The 24,865-nt window shown below is 36.0% G+C and overlaps 1 protein-coding gene and 1 long non-coding RNA gene across 10 annotated transcripts in view; one reads left to right on the top strand and one right to left on the bottom strand.

Annotated features, from left to right (window-relative positions):
• Positions 1–24,584, bottom strand: part of CCNT2 (cyclin T2) — a 43,892-nt gene extending 19,308 nt beyond the window's left edge. For 2 of the 8 annotated variants that reach the window (XM_049616183.1, XM_049616185.1), the window contains exons 1-5: positions 24,396–24,584; positions 23,510–23,591; positions 21,554–21,580; positions 3,404–3,532; positions 1,951–2,011 (exon numbers count right to left, since the gene is read on the bottom strand). In XM_049616183.1, the coding sequence (XP_049472140.1) occupies positions 1,951–2,011; positions 3,404–3,532; positions 21,554–21,580; positions 23,510–23,591; positions 24,396–24,553 (457 nt within the window). In that variant the 5' untranslated portion in view covers positions 24,554–24,584. The other 6 variants (XM_049616184.1, XM_049616186.1, XM_049616190.1 and 3 more) reach the window with 5 other exon arrangements.
• Positions 24,568–24,865, top strand: part of LOC125911913 (uncharacterized) — a 63,075-nt gene continuing 62,777 nt past the window's right edge. Inside the window, exon 1 of one of the 2 annotated variants that reach the window (XR_007454500.1) lies at positions 24,568–24,845. This is a non-coding gene — a long non-coding RNA (uncharacterized LOC125911913). The remainder of the gene's footprint in view (positions 24,846–24,865) is intronic. The other variant, XR_007454502.1, reaches the window with a different exon arrangement.

Below are 24,865 nucleotides of genomic sequence, written 5' to 3' on the forward strand. Positions count from 1 at the left end.
ACACACACACACACACACACACACACACACACACACACACACACACATATATAGGTTTTGAGAGAGAGAGCACATGCGTGTGAGTGGGGGAGGGAGAGAATCTTAAGCAGGTTCCATGCTCAGCACAGAGCTTGATGCAGGGTTCAATCCCAAGACTCTAGGATCATGACCTGAGCCAAAATCAAGAGGCGGATGATCAACTGACTGAGCCACCCAGGTGTCCATGTAATATATTTTTAAAATGTATTCCAACTCTCCTTTTTATAAGATGTAAAAAGGGTATTTTTCATAAATATAATCTGCCCCATAGTGGGAAGAAAGACCATTTCAATGATTTATGGTCCTCTTATTTTCTTAGTATGCCTTAAATCAAAGGGTTTCAACCAGTTAGTTTATAACTACGTTTCATTAATAATAAAGTGATTAAGACAAGTAAACCTTGTAGCCTCAAGATTCTTTAAATCACTTCTTCTAAAACCAAAGATAAAATGCTGAAAGAGCTTTTAATGTCTATTCAACCCTTAGGTAAGGCAGGCTTTTTTCTTTTTTTTTAAACAGTGGAGGTCGTTGGGGTGCCTGAGTGGCTCAGTCAGTTGAGTGTCCTGACTTCGGCTCAGGTCACGTGCGGTTCTTGAGTTCGAGCCCCGCATCCTGCTCTGTGCTGACAGCTCAGAGCCTGCTTCAGATTCTGTATCTCCCTCTCTGCTCCTCCCCTGCGCACACTCTGTCTCTCTCTCAAAACTAAAGATTAAAAAAAATTTTTTTTTAAAGTGGAGGTCACATCTAGCATCTTCAGAAGCAGTAAACGAGTGACATCCTAATACACAGGTAATCTAGATTTATAAAGTTGTTGTGTGATCTATTTATATTTCTACTGTAATTAAACCTGCAAAACCATACTTTAATCAAAGCCAGAGGTGTATACTGTCAATTCTAATGTTCCCCTTAAAATAATATGATTTTCCTTTCAAACTTTATTACACAAGTCTTTATAAATTTCATATTTATATAATTTTATATAAAAAAATAACATGCTAAGTCAGTGGATTTGGTGAGAATAAGATTTTCACTTTTATTTTTATATCTTTTTATACTATTACAACATCAAATAAGTTGTATCTATTTCAAACAAACTACTTTTCTAATAAAAAGAATCTGTCATGATGGGAGACTATTACTGCACTTCTCTTCAATGATTGGGTACGGAGTAACATATGAAATAACTACCATAACGAATAGTGGCTATTTATGACATATACACCATGTACTCATTTTTTATACATTATCTCTCATTCTTAAGTTCACAATGTTAAGACTTAAGACATTATTACTCTATCCTGCATATACAGAATGGAGGTACACAAGATCAAAGAACTTTGCCTAAGTTTACAAAGCAAGTCAAAGGCCTACAGATTTAAACCAAGATCTCCATAAAGCCCATGTGATTCCATCACACTTCGCTAGGCTCTTCCAGAAGTAATACATGACTTTATACAAGATAAACCTTCTCAGGCCTCAATTTCCTCATAAGTTAAAGATCAGAATAAATAATCTTTAGAGATCACTTAAACTGCATGAAACTTGAAGACAATATAACTTTTAGAAGGGGATGATGAATGGTTAAATAACTACACTATGTCATATTAAAAATGATGTGATAAATTCATTAAAAACTGACTACAAGTGCTATGAGAGCAAAGACTGCCATGAATACTTGTGCACATTACAATCATATGCAACAGCCTTTCACAATGAAAACTATGTTTACCATTCAATTAAATTATGCCAAATGAAATAAAAAAAAAAAAAAAGTTTTTCTTATAACCAGGCTATACTATTCTGGCCCCAAACCTTGTTTTAAAATGAAACATCTTCAATGATAAAGTTATTCCAGAAATTTTTTTCTTTCTTTAGAACACCACAAAAATAGCATCAGCCATGAGTACATACCTAGGGTTTGTAGCATTATGGTTTCAAGTAAAACCAGTTCTTGAGTCTGTTGAAGGTAAGCCTGCCAGGTAAAAATAATACTATTAAAATGCTTAAGATCAACACTATGAGACTATGGGACCACTAAGTCTCATGTAAATCACAGACTGATTACAGAAGAGCCAGATTAGTTTAGGAACATGAAGGAAATACACTGAGGGTGACAGGGAAATCCTATATTTTGCAACCAATCTAAATTGAATTACTTCTAATACAGGATATGCAAAAAAGGTAAATAGCAACAAAACCCCTCAAGACAATGATAACATGAAAGGAGGTAGAGCTTCATTGAAAACAACAAACGCTCCAGCCTGTAACGTAAAACTTGACATAGGCAGTGGTGCTTCAAGACACTTTACCAAAGGAAGCACCAACTCAAGTAAGAAAATCAAATTCAAACCTGCCTGTTAAAGAAAAGGCTTATCAATTCAACCTAAGATATCTCAAGTGGAAATTCCTTAACAGTCAGAGTTATTGTGTAGAATTTCCTCTCTTTAGAGAAGACAAATACAATCAAAGCAAACCCTCAAATCTCTAGATTAAAACATTTTAGATATAAAATACCAAAATGATGTATCATACACCATGGGGAAACAGAAGGCCTTCTCTTTCAACTTCAGTAAATTATTCTCCTACTGCAACTGCTCTGGGAATAGATGTATGAAAAAAATTTCTATCACTGTCAAATTTCTTAAATTGTAACAACTAAGGTGATAAAAAAAAAAATACATCATCAATATTCATGTAAGGACATGTTGCTAAACTCAAGAGTGAAAAACACCTTTATTTATGCCCCATTTTGAAAAGGTCACTAAAATAATTTTTTAAACATAGATTTCTATCATTTGAACAATACCCTAAGTATTCACCAAAAATAATTCCGAATTTATCATGTTAATAGAAGTTACAAGAACAATCTTTGCATCATCATACATTCTCTATTATTAAATGGCTAACATCATTATCTTACTCCTTTAAATGCCATTATCTCAGTGCATTTTTACATATGACAGGGATAACTATTAGTATATATGCATTAATAAAGGAACAATTCTGTAAAATTACTATTTACTGGTCTACAGGCAAAACCAGAGGTCTTTCTTTCCTTTTTTTTCCATTGCTGACAAATTTTAAGAGTTATTCATCTTTGGTCTCAAATGCACCCAAACAATGGAAGTGATATAAGATCACCACTACATATATCATAGCTTTGCTGTGAAGATAAGCAATAAAATGTGAAACACTTAAAACCACCTTTGAATCACAGCCTTAACATGATTCAGAATGATACTGAAATTCATGTATATGCATGAAATATGTTTCTGTTAGATCACTCCCTGGTATTGCATTCCTAAGTGGTAAAAGAAACAAGCAGCAGTTGGAAGGCAACGCCAATTGAATTATTTTTACATACATCACATTTAGTATCCAGCAGTGGCTCTAGGGGATGAAGACAAGCATGTGCTACTTTGATAACATGTTCAAGTTTTCGAGCCTGTTCTTCCACTTTTGCAGCCAAAAATAATGCAGTAGGTGATATTATCTGCAGAAAAGATAAAAATTTGGTGATTTAAAAATAAAAAATTTTGGAAAAACCTTCTACTTTCTAAGGTGGGGCGTGCAAGGAAGGAATGTAGTATTAAAAATATGAATTGTGACTTGGGCTATAACAAGACGGATGTAAGAGTTTTAATAAAGTGATTCATTAAATAGAACTAGTTACCCTAGTCTCTAAAACTTGCTTTACTGTTTTGCAAACAGCAATGGGAAAAAGGAAAAAGACTTACACTTGGGCAAACTAAAATAAAGTTTAACTTATTATTAATGCATATTGTGGAGGTAAAATAAAAACTCAAGCAAAATAATAAAGTCGTAGCTTAAAAAAATGAAAAATAGGTAAAATATACCTAGATTTTCCTTCTTTTTAGATACAGCCACTACTTTCTAGGTTTCTTTTAAATTAACCAACAATTCACTTGTGTGGCTAAGAGCTATGCAATATTGCTTTAGGACAGAAAAAGGATCTACAAGGCAAAATGAGAAGATTCTGAACATGAAACTGCTACTGAGTAACTCTATTACTTCACTATAGCAATATTAACAATAGCTAAAGAACCAGATAATGAACACGTAAGATAAATCAACAGAGTAGAGACATTGCCAAATGGAGATCAAGAAATAAGCAATTTTTTTTTTTAAGCTTTAGTTAAGTTATATGTTCTTGGGATTGAAGTATAAGAACACAGCACTATAAAGACATTGACTTAGAGAAACATCAATTCTGAGCAATATTTACCCAAAAAGTAATAAACCAAATTTACTGCTGACTCAGAAAACAGGCATACTCTAAATTCAAATAATATTCTAAGATTACACAGAAGAAATTTTTCATGGGAAGATGATTTCTAGAAGTCAAGATTCAGGTTATTTTTCAAGAGATGAACATCTGAATCTTACTGTATCTTAGGGATCACCAATCACTATACAGAAACAATGCCAGAAGAGGGAGGGGAGGACAGAAAGAGGTATTAAGCATGCTACATGATTTGGGTAGTTAAGGACAAAATTTCTGATACAAGAAGGTAGATTCTTTCCTCTGAGCTTTTAAAACAACTTATAAATAATGCTGAGCCATGAAATTTAATCACTGGATTTTGGATCTGAAAGGGACCTTCTCTAGATAGTCCAATTTCATTTGCAGATGAGTAAATGGAGTGAAAATGACTTCAAAACAGACGTAAAATTACATCAGTTTGGCTCCAAAGAACAAGTAATGTTATCTTAAAAGGACTGAATAATTTCAACTTGGACTTTCCAACTTATTTCCATCTTTCAAAATTAAAACAAGGAAAAGACTTAAAAATTAAGAATACTCAAAAAGGCAACTTACTCGTAGTTTTCTTAGATTTAGAATAAACTACTATTATTCTTTACCAAAGATTTAATTAAGTAACATGAAAATTAGTTAATATTCTTGAAATACCAGTAAAACAGCAGCCATACAGGGCAGGGATTTTTCTGAAATGTAGAAAGTACAAGAGAGTGGACAATCATTTCCTATCCCAGTTATTTTTTCCACATACTGAGAATTTCCTATGCTACCTACTTTAATTCCTTTTCTACTTAAATGTTTACCTCATCCTAAGGAAAATTCCTCAGTCAAAATGAAGTGCCCTTCTTTATTCAATAGGAAACTGTGTACACCTCTGTCATTGTACTTTCGCTGTATTCTAACTTCTGGCTTACTAATTTTGTCTGCCCTACTAGTCCAGAAGCAGCTTAAATATAGACACTGAATTATTCATTCACATTCCCATTGTCTTGCATTGTGCAGCTGCTGTTCAGTATATTTGCCAAGCGAATGATAGGTGGATAATCCACATATAAAATATAAAGGCACCAATGTTAAATTCTAGGTATTCCAAATCCCACAGTAAAAATCTAACAGCCAATACAAAGGTAAGAAATGCAAGAAACAATAAAGATACTCTCAGTGTCCCACAATCTCTCACTTTTTACCTAATTCATGTCTAAGAGGGGAATGGCTAAGCCGGCCATCAAATGCTAGCACTATTTACCAAAGAGTGAAGCAATACAGGCTCAAGCCACATGTCAAATTAGACTGAACTTAATAAACTTTTTTCCTAAGTGCCAGATGATCCAAGATTTCTCTTACTTGCCTAAAAGGTACCTTCTAAAAGTCTCCAATGAGCTTTTCCTGGCACAGCCTCTTAGGATTCCCAGTGATTGCTCCATTCTCTTCAGACTTTTTATAAGCCTCAATATCAAGTACTTTCAAACCACAGACTTTTTTCTCCTTACAATATAGTCTCAATGGAAACAAAGTATGTTTACTAATGAATGATTCTAAAATTCTACAAATAATTAAGAAAATTAAATATTCGGGGAACTAAGCAATGATCTTCAGGGTAGATTCCTGGTTTATTTACCCACACTCCTCACAGAAGTCTTTCTGTTCCCTCTAAATAGGGCTCAATTCTCATCCTCCTCCAGTGCAACACTAATACCCAACACTCTTCCAAAGTTCCTGGTGAAATCCACTAACTCCATTCACATTTCCTCCTCTACAGCCTGCAAACATTTTACTCCATCAGGGCTGTAAAAACAAAACAAAACAAAACAAAACAAAACAAAACAAAACACCTTTTTAGATAAATACTTTGTGAATATCCATGTGAGGCTTTAATTTTAATTAAGAATGACTAAAGAAGGTAATCAAGCTAGGTGCCTCTGCTTTTTTATATAGAAAGCGGATTTTGCTGTGTGGCTTACTGAAAGGAAAAGAACTCCAAAAAGTTTTAAGTAATGGCTATGTTATTAGTTGGCCTGTGGCTTTTAAAGGGAGCATCCTTTTGAAGGCAACAGACATTCATTAGTGCACGTAAACTTGGTTCAAAGTCAAAGAATTCACACCAATACTGGAGTAGATACTTGGTTCAAGTGAGCAACTACAACCTGAGATTTAGCTCACTGGGGACAAGGACCATGCATGATCCATCTTTGTGTTCTGTTATCTGTTTTAATAAACTTGCTTGAATTACTATAAATGAAGGAAATAAAAACTGATTTTTAAATAGTGTCAAGTTTGTCAGCCTAGCAAATGTACAACTGTTTCCAAGGGCTATCACATTCTCAAAACAAGACAAATTTCTACAGAAATATACCATACAAATCATGGAGAGGGGGAGGTAGAGGTGATGAAGCCAGCTGTAGCATAGTAGTCAGGGTGCCTCAGTGGAATCCTGGCTCTGTTATCTGACTAGCCTAGGCAAATTACTTATTCTCTTTGTGGCTCAGTTTCTGCATCTGTAAAATGGGAGAAATAGTATCTGCTTATAAAGTTGTGGTGAGAATTAAATCAATCAATATACATAAAGCACTTAGAATGGTGCCCAGAGTCATATGACTGAAATTATTATTATGCTGTAAAGTACATTATTATTATTATGCTGTAAACAACAATTGTGTATTGCTAATGCTGATCTTAAAATTTAAAGGTGATTTAACATGCTTTTAAAAATTCCCTTCTTTCTTGCGCACCTTCTTCCTTCCACAGTTAAACTCAATTCTTTAAAGGTTCCATTGGAGCCCTAACTAAGCGAATTCAAACACACCAAAATGATGATACACGACATTACTTCAATGATTACACCAGTATTCCTTTCGTCCCTTTCCCCTCCTTTTACCCCCTTCTCTTTTTCTATTCCTTTATATGTTTCCATTCCTACCTCTTGATCTGACTCCCTTCCTTCTCCATCCTTTCTCTTCCTGCCCATTCCTGGCCGCTGTCTCCCCCTTCTGCTCATGATGCCCTCACTGCTGACATTCTTCACTCTCCAATGTTGGCTTCAACCTTGATATTTGGAGGCAAGGTCAGTTTGAATTAACAAAAGCCACTGATGATGGCCATACCAGTCAATTTCAAATGAAATCATTCCGGTCTTCATCCTTTTAGTAATATATTTCTGCATACACCTTATGTATACATTTGTATTTAAGAAGAAGCCACAGCTGTTTTATTACTCTTCAAATTTAAATTTCCTAGTCCAAAAGAGTCCTAAGAGAAACAAAGAAAAGACTTCCACATCTGCCTTCTATTTGCTAATACATCATCAAGAAGCTTATTCTAATCTATTGTTATTTTTCATCTTTAGGTCCTATAAGCCGGTGAAGCCATTTCTTCCCTGTTCGTTAACTGCCTCCAAACTCCCCCTCTCCTAAGACTAGGAGAACTATTCCCTGTGCCTTCAAAAGACTTCATTAATATCCAGTTAGTTCTAGGTATCACAGCTAAAAACTGGGAAATCACATGCCTAAGGCTACAGTTAAAGAAAAGTGGTAATGGCATAACTTTAGAAGATTCCCAGAAAGGTCTCAGAATATGAAAAGAGAAGTATAAGCTTAGATATATGGAAAAATAAAGGGGGGTAATGGCTCCTCAACAAAGAGGAAAATAGGTTAAAATGTCCATTTGTTAATAACAAAGATCACTGGAGTGCCTGGGTGGCTAAGTTGGTTGGGTGTCTAACTCTTGATTTTGGCTCAGGTCATGATCCCAGGGTTGCAGGATCGAACCCGCACTGTGCCGGAAGCCTGCTTAAGTTTCTCTCTCTCTCTGCCCCCTCCCCTGCTCACGTGTTCTCTCAAATAAAAATATATTAAAAAAAAAAAAAAAAAGTAAAGATCTCACCAAGCTTGACCAATTAAGCCAAAATTTCAGTACAAACTGGTTTACATCCTTAATTTTGTTGTACTGAAAAGACTGACATTCCAGTATTACAAAAAATGTCATTAATTCAGCCTGGTATTTTAGTTTTCCTACCCATATAATTATGTGTGAGTGTAATACTGTCAACATAAGAAAATTTATGCTGAGAAATACAAAAGTCTTCAGGTTGGATGTTATTTTAGATTTCTAATTATATCTGAAGAGAGCTGGCTATATAAGACTGAAAAATACTATTATTCAGTACTGCTGAAAAGCAGTAATAATTAAGAGAATAAGGCCTGATTTCCATAGAATAACTACACTATATTTAAAAGTATTTAAATGCTTACTGTAACCTGACATTTAAGTATTTATTTATGGAGGATAAGTTACCATTATGAAACTTACAAAAATGAAAAAAAACTCAGTTAAGTCTCTATTTTCCCTTATACACTCAGCTCCTACCAGCCAATGGTAAATAGTCATAGAATATTGGGAAGCAACTTGCATAGATATTCAAATATTCCACATCAATCTTTCAAAGTCCCCTTTCCTTCGGATGGCTAAACAAATAACTAATACTACAGAAGACTTAATATTGTGGACAGTATTCCCCAAATTGATCTACAGATTCACACAATCCCTGTCAGAATCTCAGCTTCTTTTCTGCAGAAACTGACCAGCTGATTCTAAAATTCATATGGAAACACAAGGGATCCAGAAAAGCAAAAACAGTTTTGAAAAAGAACAAAGTTAGAAGACTCATACTTTCTGAATTCAAAACTACAAAGCTACAGTCATCAAGACCATGTGGTAATAGTATAAGGAAAGACATAAGGATCATGGAATAGGATAGATTCCAGAAATAAACATTTAATTGGATAGAGGAAAAACAGTCTTTTCAACAAATGGTGCTGGGGCAACTGCATATCCACATGCAAAAAAATGAAATCCATCCCTTTCTTTATGCCATATACAAAAACTAACTAAAAATGGATCATAGACCTAAATTTAAGAGATAAAAACTTGTAAAGGAAAACAGGAATACACCTTCATGACAATGGATCAAGCAATGTTTTCTTAGATATGACATCAAAGCACAAATGACAAAAGAAAAATCCTAATAAATTAAATGCATGTGTTACAGATGAAACCATCAACAAAGTGAAAAAGCTAACCCATAGGATGGGAGGAAATATTTGCAAATCCTGTATCTGATAAGGAACTGTTATCTAGAATATACAAAGAACTCTCACAACTTAATAAAGAGACAATACAATTTAAAAAATGGGAAAGGGTTAAGTAGACATTTCCCCAAAGATACTACAAATGGCCAATAAATGCATGAAAAGATGCTCAACACCACCAGTCACTATGGAAACGCAAAATGAAACCATAAGCTACTATTTTATACTCACTAGCGTGCCCATAAGATGGCAATAATAATAATAATGATAATAATAAAAAAAAAGACAGGGGTGCCTGAGCAGCTCAGTGGGTTAAGTGTCTGACTTGATTTTGGCCCAGGTCATGATCTCACAGTTTCTGAGTTAGAGTTCCATGGGATTCTCATTTTCTTTCTCTGCTCTTCCCACCCCTCAAAATAAATTTAAAAAAAAAAAAAAAAAAAAAGAAAGAAAAAGATAGAAGATAGCAAATTGTGACAAAGATGTGGAGGAACTGGAAGGAACCCTTAATCCAATGCTTGTGGGAAGGTAAAATGGTATAACTACTTTGGAAAAGTGTGGCAGCTTCTCAAAATGTTTTCAAAAAGCTTTCCAAGATTACTGAGGTCTATAGAGTTACTATACAACCCAGCAATTCCACTCCTAGGTATATACTGAAGAAAAATGAAAATGTCCACACAAAAACTTGTACAGGAATGTTCACAGCAGCATTACTCACAATAGGCAAAAAGCAGAAACAAACCACATGTTCATCAACTGATAAATGGATAAATAAAATGATGTATATCCACATGATGGAATGTAAAAAGGAATGATGACAGTAAAAAGGAATGAAGTACTGATACATGCTACACCATGGATGGATCTTGCAAACGTTGTAAGTGAAAAGACCATATATTATATAATTTCATTTTATATGCAATGCACAGCATAGGCAAATCTACTGAGACACAGAAAATGGTTGTCCAGGGCTGAAAGGGGGAGAGAAATCAGTGAACAACTGCTAATGGGTATAGGGTTTCCTTTGGGGTGGTGAGAGTATTACAAACTTAGACTGCAATGATAGTGTACAACTCTGTAAACACACCCATTAAATTATACATTCTAAATGGGTGAATTTTACGGTCTGTGAATGATTTCAATAAAGATTTTTTTTTTTAAGGAGCTAATGTCAAAGACTTCCCTTTTTAAGTTACTGCCAATAAAGGGAATTTCTAGGAAACCAGAAACCTAATCACAGCACAATAAACACCGGTAAACAACATTTATCTTAACCCTGTATAACTTCATAGCACATTTGTTAATTTAAAAGGAAAATTAGGTTTCTTTTTAAGAAGGTATACTACATATCCATTTCTTAAACAACATTTAATTGTGACTTTTTAAAAAAAAGTTTATTTACTGAGAGAGAGAGAGAGAATGAATGAATGAATGAATGAATGAGTGTGCCAGCAGGGGAGGGGGAGAGAAAGAAGGTGGAGAACCCAAAGCTGAGAGCCCAATGCAGGGCTCGAACTCACAAACTGAGACCATGACCTGAGCCAAGGCCAGACAAGCGACTGAGCCACCCAGCTGTACCTAATTTTGATATTTAAATTATGTAATTATTTCAGGAAACTTTTGTTTGTTTAGTTAACAAAAATAATTTGAACAGATGTTTAAGTCTACATAAAGGAAACCACTGATTCAAATGGCTACTTCTATTAGTGATCTAAATAGCAATCACTAAGCTAGAGCAATACCAACTATCCAAGGATGTGGGAGCTTGTAAAAATCTGGTATCTTCTCTGAATCAAAATACCACTTAAAGACTGCCCTCAAATCCTCAGAACTTCCTTTCCCTGCTCAAAGCTATTTTTTTCTTTCCCCAAGCATGAAACTACGACAGTTTTCATGCTCTTAATTCTTGACCCGAAAAGAATCATTTTTTTTTTTTTTCAACTTGTAAATAAGGCCACTATTTAAGCTTAGTTTGAATGTGCAAACTTTTCTATGGAACAAATTACTACAGTGTGAATTCCAAAATAATTTTGTTCACAGATACAAATGTCTATACTTTTCATTAGTTGATTGGTATTACTTTTTAAGAGCTTTTAGCCCGGGGCACCTGGGTGGCTCAGTTGGTTGAGTGTCCCACCTGGGCTCAGGTTATGATCTCAAGGGTCATGAGTTTGAGCCCTGCATCGGGCTCTCTGCTGTTAGCACAGAACTGCTTCGTATCCTCTGTTTCTCTGCCCACCCCCCCAAAGTCCCTCCCCTGCTTGCTCTCAAAAAAATAAATAAGCATTAAAAAAAATTAAAATAAGTTTATAGCCCAAACCAGCACTATCAAAGAGCAATGCAATGTAAGCCACAAATGTAATTAAAAATTTCCTAGTAGCCATGTTAAAATAGTAAAGAATGTGAAATTAACCACTTCTAGTTAGTGGCTATATATATTTAGCACACAGGCTTAACCCCCACAATTGGCATTCTGAAGAGAAAGTTCATTAAAATGGTATGAAGCAGATGGAAATGTATTACATGTTATAGGCACCATAGAATAGCTCAAATTGGTTACTGTTCCTAGTCATTCCCACAGTAGACAAATGTTTTTTTTCCTTTCCGGCACTATTTCTTATTTATTTACAAGAAAATACATACCTTCTTTGCATACTGCTTGTTACATAATACATACTTAATGTTTGTGGAATAACATTGTTACGTTGTCATATAAACACATAGCATCGGGTAACTAAGTACAAGCCACTGAAACTATAACATTTAAAATTTTACACCGAACAAGTCCTCATTTGCTTCTTTTTCTATATCAGATTCAAATAATTTATTTTATTTTTTAATATTTATTTATTTTTGAGGGAGAAACCATGAGAGGGGGAGGGGTACACAGAATCTGAAGGAGGCTCCAGGCTCTGGGCTGTCAGGACAGAGTCAGAAGCAGGCCTTGAAACCCACCAGCCGTGAGATCATGACCTGAGCCAAAGTCGGATGTTTAACCGACTGAGCCACCCAGGCACCTCCAGACTCAAATGATTTAAAGAGAAACTTCGTATTACATGTTTTTCCTTAAATATGATCATAGGAGTACTTAATACAGCAGCTTTGCAACTAGAACCGTTAACAAGTACACAGCAATCTAATTTGATTTTCCCTTAAAAACATTACCTTATCGATTTTATGCAATAAAAACATCTTCAGAATTCTTGTTCTGCCTTCAAAATCAATTTATAAATTACATAGTCAATGTTTATGCAGAGGCCTTTGTGTGGCTTGGCTAATGCAAATACTCAATGCACATTTGTTAATGTAAAATTCTGCTCTATTCTATAGACCAGAGTTAGTGTAGAAGCACTACATTACCAAATTATATAAAATGCTTTCTTAGAATAAAAATAAAATGCTTTCTTATTTCTGGGACAGATGAGCTAAAGCTATGATAGAAGCATATGAACATAAATATGTGTGTGTGTGTGTGTGTGTGTGTGTACAAAAGATGTGATTTGGACCTGTTACAATCATCTAATTTTGAGGAGGGAAAACAAGGTGATTCATTAAGACTTTATAGAGACCTATAATATATAGCCCAATATTTATCAGTCAACATCCCTGTAATTAGGCAGACAAACTGCCATGTTTCAAAATAACATTAAAGCTTTGTGGGAGAACTTTCTAGAGTTCTTTTCAAAATTAATATGCAAAATCAATCAAGAATATCACATACGCTTTTATGTCTATTAATAAACTTTCCCAAATGGATTATGTTCCTTGTTTAACAGAATGAAACTCAAGTGACTTAATGATTCTTAAAAAAATGATATCCTTATCTTCTTAGAAGAACTTATACCTATTAAAGTACAGTTGTCCCCTGAACAATGTGGGCCAACCCACTGAATTAGTGATGCCAACCCACTCCCACCCTGAATTAAAAACACATGTATAACTTTTGACTTTCTCCAAACTCCTACTACTGACTGGAAACATTACTGATAATATAAATAGTCAATTAACGCATATTTTATGTTACACGTATTACTGTATTCTCATAATACCTCATTTTTCTCACTTTTTCAGTAATTCTAGGCTATGTGGTTTGTCATTGAATTTTTTTAATTGTTGCATCTTGCCAAAAATTTCCCAATATATTTACTGAAAAAAAAAAAAACAAAAACTGTGTATAAGTGCACTCATGGAGTTCAAATCCATGTTAAGGGTCAACTGTACATTTAAATGATAGTCTACTGCAGTGTTTGGAAATTACTGTATCTCTTAAAGGGACTGTGGATTACCTTTTAATGTTTTATCTGAAGAATTCTGAGAAGATAGATATTGGCAGAGGTGGTAACCAAATTCCCATAGAAAACCAGAGTAACTAGAGCAAAAGCAAAACCCCATGGATATTTATAACTAAACTATTTGGCAAGGCATTCCTAGGAAATTCCAAAATACTGAACGGGTTAAGGACAAAACTGACTACTGTGTAGCCACAAGAGCGTCCCACTATCAGCATCTATGCAAAAAGAAGCAAAGGAACGGAATGGGGCATTTGCTGGACTTGGTAAGAACTTCAAAGTAGCCCCCAAGCATTTAGGAAATCATGGTGGGCCAATCTGGTAACAGCAGCTAAACCAGGGAGGAATTTTGTCAATTTCAGTAAGTGGGTGGATGCCAGATGCCTAGAGTAGGGCTTAAAGGGTTCAAGCCAACTTCCATGTACTTTTCAAATCGATCTCCCAAGGCTCTTTTCCAGGACTCAATATTGAAACTTCCAAAGCAGAAATGGCAGGACAGGGACAAGGCAAAGAAAAGATAAAAATGAGGGAGGGGGAACACAGCCAGGGAACCTTAGAAAGCAAGCTATATATCTGCATATGTAACTGAAAAGTATTTAGGTCATACAAAAATACTGTAAGAAACGAATCAGAAGAGTTAACCCTAAGCAATAAAAATCACACTAGAAAGAACTGCTCAAAACAAAAACAAAAACAAAAACAAATGGTACCAGGGAAACCAGATATCCAAGTGCAAAAGAATGAAATCCAACCCTCACTTTACACCATATACAAAAATTAACTCACAATGGATTGGTGACCTATATGTAAGAACTAAACCTATAAAACCCTTAGAAGAAAACAAGAACTCCAGGACTTTGGGTTTGGCAATGATTTCTTAGATAGGAACCAAAAGCACATAAAACACAAGAAATCACAGGTAAACTGGGCTTCATCAAAATTAAAAACTTTTGTGCAGGGGCACCTGGGTGGCTAAGACAGGTAAGCATCCAACTCTTGATTTCGGCTCAGGTCATGATCTCACGGTTCATGGGTTTGAGCCCTGAATCGGGCTCTGTGCTGACAGTGTGGAGCCTGGGGATTCTCAGTCTCTCCCTCTCTCTCTCAAAATAAAAAATTAAACCTAAAAGCAAAAAATTTTTGTGCATCAAGAAAGTGAAAAGACAGCCCACAGAATCAAAGAAAATATTTGCAAATCATGTACCTGATAAGAGATTAACATCCAGAATATACAAGGAAATCCTACAACTTAAAAAAAAAAAAAATAGATAAAAGACTGGTTAAACTTTCTCCAAAGGAAACATATAAATGGCCAATAAGCATACAAAAAGATGCTAAAACATCATTAAGTCATCAGAGAAATGCAAATTAAAACTACAATGAGATACCATTTCACATTCATTAGGATGGTTACTATCAGAAAACCAGAAAAGAGCACGTGTTGTGAGGATGTGGAGAACTTGGAACACTTGTGCACTGCTAGTGGGAATGTAAGATAGTGCTTATTGCTGTGGAAAATATAGCAGTTCCTCAAAAAATTAAACATGAAATCACAATGTGATCCTCCATTTCTGGGTATATACTCAAAAGAGTTGAAAGCAAGAACTTAACCCACATTTATTCACAATCCAGCAGCATTATTCACAATAACCAAAACATAAAAGGAATCCAACTGTGGTTCATACATACAATGGAGTAACGTTCAGCCTTAAAAAGGAAGGAAATTCTGACACGTTACAACGTGGGTGAATCTTGAAGACATTATGGTTAAGTAAAATAAGACACACACAAAGAAGGACAAATATCGCATGATTCCACTTCTAAGAGATACAAGAATAGTGAAATCCAAAGACAAAATAGAATGGTGGTTCCAAGGGTCTGGAGGAGTGGGAGAATGTGGCATTCGCTCAATGAGCAGAATTTCAGTTAGAAAAAATAAAAAAGTACTAGAAATGGATGGTGGTGATGTTTGCACAACAATGTGAATACTGTACTTAATGTCACTTAACTGTACACTTAAAAATGGTTAAAATGATAAATTTTGTTGTCTATTTTACAATAAAAAATCACAAAGTAAAACAGTAACACACTTCCAAACTACTAGACACTAAAAATGATTCAAAACACAAAACGTAAGTAAAAAAGATATGAAATCACATATCGAAAGATCACATTACACACTTGAGTATATTAACCCAGAACAACCAACACCAAGACACACTGTAGTAAAATTACTGGATTATAAAGGAAAAAAACTGGCCACTTAGGCAAAAATAAATTGGAGAAGACTAGATTACCACCAATACTAGTGCTTTATGCCAGGAAAAAAAATGTGTTACATATTTAAGATATCTAAGAAAAGAAAGCAGGAGCCGAGAATTTTATACACAGCAAAACGGACCTTGGGTCTAAAGGGCAAAGATAAATTATTATCAACACACAAGGATTCAGAGAATATGGTTTCCATCATCTTCAAAAGAACTTGTAACAATCAAAATGACTACAGAGACTTAAACAGAAGCACTGGTAGTGAACAAAAATGGTTACTTGCAGAACTAAGATTAAATAAAGATTGAAAAGAAAAGTTGTGTAATAGCTATTTAAGATAACGTAGCTATAATATGACCTTAAAAAACATGGATGAGATGGGAGAGCAAAACAAAAACATTTTATTGTTCTCCATAATTATACTGCTGATGACAAAAGTACTGTTAGTCTGAGACTTATTTGTGTAATGTGGGGTTAAGTTAATGAGTGATTATGGGATAAGGTCTCTAATCCCACATTCTTAACAACTAAGATTTTGGTGTGAAAGGTCACAGAAATGTACAAAAGACAGGTTAAATAAAAAATGCTGTTATTTTGAATTAGCAAATTCCTGAGGTAAAGAATACATTTAAAATAAATAGATAAAACAAGTCTGGTTAATGTATACTTTATATATTTAATGTGTAAGTAAATCATAAACATTTAACATATCAATGTACATAATGAATATATATTTACCATACTAAATATTTCCTCATTCTGTTCACTGAAGATGCCTACAAACAAGACCAACACAATAACAATGAGTATCCCTAATATCCAGCTCCTGGTTTTTGAAATACCACTTCCTACTAAAAGAAAGGAGGGTTTCTGAAAGAAATGGCTATTACAACTGTGGAGAAGGAAATGTACAAGTTGAGCGTGGAACATCGTGCTATAACACAGTGAGGAAGCTATCCAAGATTATTGGGGTATATAGAATTACCATATGGTCTAGCAATGCTATTCCTGCAACCAAGAGAATCCAAAACCATACGTCCCCCTGAAAACTTATATATAAATGTTCACAGGAGCAAAATAATAGCCAGAATGTGCAAATCACTCAAATGTCTATCAACTGATGAATGGATATATAAAATGTGGTATAATGGTAGTCCGCAAGAAAAATAAATGAAGTACTAATATGTGCTACAACACAGATAAACCTTAAAAACATTATGTGGTCAGAGAAAGAGGCCAGTCACAAAGGACCAAATATTGTATGATTCCACTCATAGGAAACGTCTGGAATAGGTTGGGGGTGGAGGGAAGAATGGGAATAGACAGCCAAAGAACGTAGGGTTTCTTCTTGGGGTAATGAAAAATTTTTAAATTCACACACAACTCTGTGAATACACCTAAAAAACTGCATGGAACTGTACATTTTTCAATGGGTGAAATGTACAGTATATGAATCACAATTTCAACAAAGGTGGTAAATGTAGGGCAAGAATCATGTATTTTCCTTTATGAACCGTACCACTGGGTATCTAAATAGATGAATCACAGCATTTCATTATAAAAATATTCCAATTAATAAACCCAGAAATGATAGAATTAGAGTATCACAATGAACGAAAGGATCTAGGGACTGAATATCAACAGCTACTAACATCACACACGATAAGACATTAGGGATCTGATGAAAGAACATAAAACCACCTGCAGTCTTGCCAAAGGGATCTAAAGTCAGTTTGATGAAATTTCTAGATCCAATTGGCAATTTGCAGGGAATTAAAGAACAAAGGAGCATGACAAACTGCAGCAGGAGTATACAATCAACAAAATGCAGACAGTTGGAAATTCTACGGTCTAATGCCCTAGGTTCTTCAACAGATAAAATTTAAGTGAAAAGGCTGGAGGGGAGACCTATATATTGAGACTTAAAAAATCAAATATTTAATGCACAGGATTAAACTGTGGCATTTAAGAGTGCAGAATTAGGTGGTAAAACTGTATCAAAATCGAAGAAAGTGATTACTACATCAAGGATACTGGTTATTTTGTAGAGGGAGGAAAGGGTCTGACATAAGGGTGGGGCATATGGAAACACTTCTGGGATAGGTGGCAAAGTTCTCTTTCTTGGGTTACAAGGTTGTTTGCCTTTCAGCTATTCATTTGTTTGGTGGTTTTATGTTTGTGTTTTATTTTCTAATAAAAAGAAAAACCTACTTCAACTTCAACGCATAATATAGTTATGCTATAGCAATAAAGGACACCAAATAGATGGAGTACAAAAGGATGTGAATAGGACCCAAAGAATAAGATAGAGACAGAAATTAAGAAGTACAAGAGTGGAGTTATCTTGGGAATGCTTCATGAAGAGTTGAAACTTCACCTGTTTTAAAACCTGACAGACCACATTCACATGAAAAGTGAAGAGACTGCACCATCTGGAAAAAGAAGGATGCGCAATGCATAAATGCTAAGTCTAAAAGGGCTAAAAGGGGAATTTGGGGCCTAATTCAAAAGAAGACTTTATTGGATTTTGTCCAATTGATGTAAGCAGATCAAAATCTGAGAAAATATTTTCACTATTTACTTGTCTACTGATCATCTCTTTAAAAAATACCAGTTTCAGGGGTGCCTGGGTGGCTCAGTCGGCTGGGCATCCGACTTCGGCTAAGGTCATGATCTCACATTTTGTGGGTTCGAGCCCTGTGTCTGGCTCTGTGCTAACACCTCAGAGCCTGGAGCCTACTTCAGATTCTGTGTCTCCCTCTCTCCCTGCCCCTCCCCTGCTCGCGCTCTGTGTCTCCCTCTATCAAAAATAAATAAACATTAAGAAAAAAAAAAAATTTTAAATAAAATAAAACAAAACACTAGCTTCAATACTCTGCCCAATTTCTTAAATACACTAGGGTCAGACAAAAGTGAGAACAGTATGGGATTAGGCAAGGAATTTAGGTTCAAATGCCTATCATATAATGGCTGCTTTGATTTTGGACAAGTCAGTAACTGTTTCTTCAGGAAGATAATACTTTAGCATCTGTGCAACTGATAGCTGAAAAGTAAACTTAGAAATCATCTAGTCTAATAATCTCAAATTTACAACCCAGGAAACATGTGCTTGGTTAGTATCACTCTGAACAGAAAAGATACAAAATACTTCCATTACCCAGAAAGTTCTACTGGACAGCACTGCAGTATTTCCCAGTAGTATTAATGGATTCTGAACATAGAATTATTCTTGGATTAACAGCTTTATTAAATTAAAAAGCAGTTGGTGCCATCTTAAAAATTACTTCCCCAGGAGTAGCCACACCTAAACCCAACTAGGACCAGTCCAATTCTATATGCTCTCACACAGCAGCTGTGTCACATCTAAGAACTGGGAAACCAAAACAAACCCCTTTTTTTGTGCTGAAAAAGATACATATATATAGGCTTTCACAAGCAAAAAGTATTTCTGAAAGGGCACACAAGAACTGTTAACAGAAAATGTTTCAGGGCAGTGGGCTTACTCAAGCTGAAGAGAGGTTTATCATATTCCCTTTCTACCTTTTTCATTTACCATATACCTGTATTAGTTTTTAAAAATAAAAGAAAGCATTTAAAGTGTTGTCACTGGGGAGAGGACATACACAGAGAAAAATGTATAAGGAGTCATTCAACAGACCTGTGAGCAACAAGATTTGATCCATTTTATTGACAAATAGCTGCTACATTTATCTACTCTATGTGACATACTGGAGACACAACAGTGACTAAAGCCAAGAAAGGAAGGAAACAAATAAAACTCTGTCCTTACATTGTTTACCTTCTAGCCTGAATGGATGTGTTGGGGGATATTTTTACATTTAACTGCATCTACGTTACTATGTTTGAGAGAAATTTAGGGCTTTCACGGTAAAAATATAAACAAAAGCCTTGAACTAACCAATTCCCCCAAAATGTTTTCTTTCACAAAATGCAAGTGTATGACAATGTCATCAGTAATTTGAATATAAAAAAGCAGTTAGTGTAAACTGGATAAAACCTACTTTTAAAAAAGTCTTAAATAAATTTCTATTGCAAAGACTGTAATTAATAATTATAATGGCAGAATGCTATATTATTAAAGAACAGAGACTGTGGGCACTTCTCTAGATGTATACAAGAATAGCTTTCCTCATTTAAGTCTTTACAGGGGATGAAAGGAATGCAAAAAGAACATCTGCAAATTTCCAAATGACATCTACTAATCAAAAGTCAACTAAGATTATAAACATTGTGAACAAAAAGTGGTAATCAAATTTTATCACAAGCAAAAATACAAGTTCACTTAAGGTGTACAGCTAACTTAGATGTATAAAATGAAATGTAGATATGACATAGATGATGCAATCTTAGAAATCATTACAGTCATGGGGCACCTGGGTGGCTCAGTCGGTCAAGCGTCCGACTTCAGCTCAGGTCATGATCTCACAGTTCGTGAGTTCCAGCCCTGCATCAGGCTCTGTGCTAACAGCTTGGAGCCTGGAGCCTGCTTCAGATTCTGTGTCTCCCTCCTCTCTCTGCCCCTCCCCAGCTTGCTCTCTGTCTCTCTCTAAAAAACAACAACAACAACAAAAATTTAAAAAGAAAAAAGAAATCATTATAGTCATTCCTTAAAATCATCAGTCCTAAATACCATCCTTAACTGTATACTCTTGGGACCTTAGCAGAAATATAATACATTAAATAAAAACTACAATACATTTAAATCTGGCATATTGGATACAGCTCCGACTGCTGCAGCTCAAAAACAGAGGCAATAAAACTAAGTAAAGAGATTTAAATGACCATGGATTTGGAGAACAGACGTATGAAAACAGACCATGACCATCAAAAATACAGAGAGAACAGTGTATTCTCCACAATCTCATCTTAAGACAATTCATTAGAATATAAGAAACAAATGCATCATAAACTTGACTAACAAAATTAATGAACAGAGTTTCTAAGAGAAACTGAATATTTATTCTAAGGTTGATACTGGAGAGGATGTTCTCCCACAGTATAGAACTTGGAGATACTGTCGGCGCCAGGGCTTTTCTACTTCACCAGATTTATCTTGAGCTTCACATTGTAAGGCCATTCTTTAATTTCTAACCCCAATTACATAAACCTTACTGCATCCAGTGGGCAAAGGGTAGACATATCTAATTAGGTTACATATAGAAGTCACTTAGTGTGGACAGTGATCCAACCCTCCAAGAGAAATTGACAATAAAACTCAAAGATAGTTTCTGGGTCACCAACACATGTCCACACTGACTTTATTCTCAAACACAACAGCGCTTAAATTTTAGGGGAGATATTACTTTTAAATTAGCCGCTGTGGGAAAATACAATAAATCCACATAAACATTAAACATATTTTGATATAATTAATGCATATATTATGAAACTAGGTAAAGTTTGAAACTATCATCTCAAAATTTAAGCTTGTTAGGGTTTAATTTACTGACTGGTGTTCCGTTTGTGGTGAAACTCATGCTTTTTCTAAGTTTACTATGACATTCCATTATAACCCTATAAGAAAAATTTTCCCAATGATGTGGGGGAGTATGAATTTAAAAGTGACTCACATTCAATTTGAGACCACCCCCTTCACCCTAAAAGAATAGGGAAAAAAAAAAGATAAAAGAGTGAGGCTGTGCAATTGATGCAAGAGCACCAATACAAATATTAAAACCACTTTTGATAAAATAGCAAAGGTAAAAAAGACAACAGTTAGATATGAAGGGTGCAATGTTACTTTTTAAAATAGAAATTAACATCAGATTTCAGATTTCAATTATCCTGCTAATAACAATTTAATGTAAAATGCTGAAGTTTACCTTCATACATATATGGCATTAAGTGGGGTAATAAAAATAATACTTTGGCTTTTTAATGAATGATGGCATTTAAGTAAATTAGGGAAAGAATGCAAGTGACCCAGGCTTCACCATTTAATTTAAAGGTCAAGCTGTGAATTTTGGCTGTAAGCAAGATACCTGTTTTAAAGCACACCAACCAGGCCATAGAGACAAATTATGAAAGAGGGAGGGTTCAAAAAGAGAAGTATAGTCTTGTGGTGAGATAATTACTAGAAGTAGAAAAGTAAGCCTGATTCAGCAAATGAGACCTCTGTAGCCACATAAAGAATTTCCAGAACTATTTTGACTTGTGATTTCTACCAGCATTTTCCAAGGCTACTTAAGGAAAGCCACATTTGTATTAGTATTCATTAGTTTACGACTGCCTTTGGAGCCAATTTAATAAAAATGTAATTCTCTCGATCTAAATTGTTATTGCCAAAGAGGCTTCCTCTCTCTTCCATAACACTATCACTGACCTAAGTTCTGTGCACAAGAAATAACTAGGAAAATGGAAATAGAATAAGACTCATGTAGATTTAAAAGAGAAAGAGAAGCAAAGGAGCCTGCGGGAGACCAAAATGTATACAAACACATATACTGTTCAAACAAGATAAACCTCTATGACAATCTGATAAACCAAATCACTTATGATCAGAAGAGATTACAACAGGAATCAATCTAAGCTATGAAGCTGTTCCTTCCAAATAGAAAAAAGAAAATATTTTATGGACCTTTTCAAAGACTGTTTTCTTAGCAAAAAGGTCCTAATAACAATCTACCAATAGCATAGTCTTCCACAGTCTATTTTTTCTACACACGCCTTTCAGAATAACATTCTAAAAATAGCTGTGATAAAAAGAGCAAAAAATATAGTGAGAATTAAGACAAGGTTAAGTATGTTTAAACAATATGCAACTTTCTGTTAACAGATGCAACACAGTATGCAAGTTACTCTGAAAAAAAGACCAAACTCACACCTTTCACAAATTAAAATAAAATTTTCAACAGCATTACTCGACTTTTCAAGATTTACAGGTTGCAGGTTACATTCTTTAGTACTGGAGAATAAGTTTTACTTCAAAACTAATTATACACACCTCTGCCATTTTGTTTGAAGGAAAATTTGACGTTTAGGTCACCAAAAACTTAAGGAGACAACAAATACTGTGATAAATAGGAACGCTGACACCATAAGAAATTACTGTTAGCAAATCAAATATTTCTGCTAAACATTTAACTTTCAAAGGATCATTTCAAAAGAATGTTTGAATTAAATTAAGCCCAATTCACAATATTTGAAACAATGAATCCAATACAATTAAGATGTACAACAGAATGACTAGGCCAAATTACACTGTACATTACTATTTAAAATTATTCAAATGTTAACTATAAAATCTAAATGAATACCGATGTCATAACTGTTAGAGTAAATGTTTCTTATTTACCTTTTATCTCAAAAACCTGGCAAAGCCTAACAAAGTGCCCAGCAGCTTGTCATCACAAATTAAAAAACTAGAAACATTTTGCATTTCAACCAAAACGTTTATCACACGGTTTACATTCGCTGTTACCTTAGAACACTAAATCAAAAGTGAAATCCACGACCAACTTTTTTATGCGTATCGATTTACTTCAAAATTTGGTTATGGTAGAAACAAGCTATAAGATAGTACTTACATTTCTACTGAATTTGGTGAAAGAATGGTGCATATAAAACCTGTGCATATAAACAATCGCAGTGTTTATTGTAAGCTGAGAGCTGGAACGTAACATTTAGGAAATAGCCGAGAAAAACAGGACCTAATTTCCAAAACAATTTTGATGGAAAATTCCCCACCTACGGTATTTTTCCAATGCTTACAGTTCACTCAAAACGAACCCCAAAACTATACACATAAAACAAAACCCCGCAGGGTGGTGGTGATGGTAGGCTCGACGCCAACTATAATAAGTGCTGAGCATTTCACTCCAATATTGCTATTAAGCCAGCCCGGGAAGGATTTATCAATGGCTACGACTCACTAAACTCAGCATCAGACAGTTGAAATGCGCGCGCGCACATCCATACAAAACCACGCCAAGAACATAAAGACCTCCAGTGAGCTCCCAAGGTATGAGACCCGCCATCAAACCAGCGAGGAACGCGGGGAGAAGCTGCGGAGAAGACTTCACGCCTTTCAGCATCGGTAACCCTTCTACTTCTCGGCCCCTTCTCCGACGAGAAGTGGAAATAGCTGCCTCTTTTCTGCGATAATCCCTAAAATTCCCCCCTGGCCTCGGCGGCCTTCCCATCCCCCGCCGCCACCACGCGCGGCCCCAAACAGATTACACAACGCAGTCTCCTAGCCCGCATTCCAGGACTCCTCTCCTCCCCTCCTTCACTGGCCGGTTTCGGCCTCCCGAGCCCAAGCCCGCCTTCCCTTACGGCGCGGGCGAGTCTCAGCGAAGGCCGAGGCGGCGGCGCCATGTTTGCGGGGCACCAGGCCCGGAGAACAGGCGACCGGGAGAATAGTGAGGGGGGACAGGGCGTGAGCGGCGGAGGGCCAAGAACAGGAAAGGATACACATTGAGACGTTGTCCCATGTCCTGGATGAGGTTGGCCGCCTGCTGGCGGTATGAGAGCTCTTTATCCGCCTCCATTCCGCAGCGGCGGCTCGGCGTGTTCTCCAGCTGTTCCCGAGTAAAGAACCAGCGAGAAGAAGCTCCACGGCCCGACGCCATGACACTTCCTCCTCCGCCCGCTCCCTCACCCACCCCCCTCCCCTCCCAGCTCGCGGACTCCCCGCCAAGGCCGCGCGACCCCGCCCCAGTCCGCTCGCCGTAGAACACGCACCGCCCCTTTTTACTCTTGTCGCTGCCCGTGCGCGTGCGCGGGGCCGCCCTGCCGCCTCGCCCTAGTCTTTTGCTTTCTTTTTCCTGCCCCGGGCCTCGCTCTTACGCACGGGACCACAATGCCCCGCGCCGCTTGTCATTTGGAGGCGCCTGGAGGTGGGGGTCTGCTCGGAAGGAAAAGGTCGGCGCGAGGGACGCTGG

Source organism: Panthera uncia (genome assembly GCF_023721935.1).
Source record: "Panthera uncia isolate 11264 chromosome C1 unlocalized genomic scaffold, Puncia_PCG_1.0 HiC_scaffold_3, whole genome shotgun sequence".
NCBI lineage: Eukaryota > Metazoa > Chordata > Mammalia > Carnivora > Felidae > Panthera > Panthera uncia.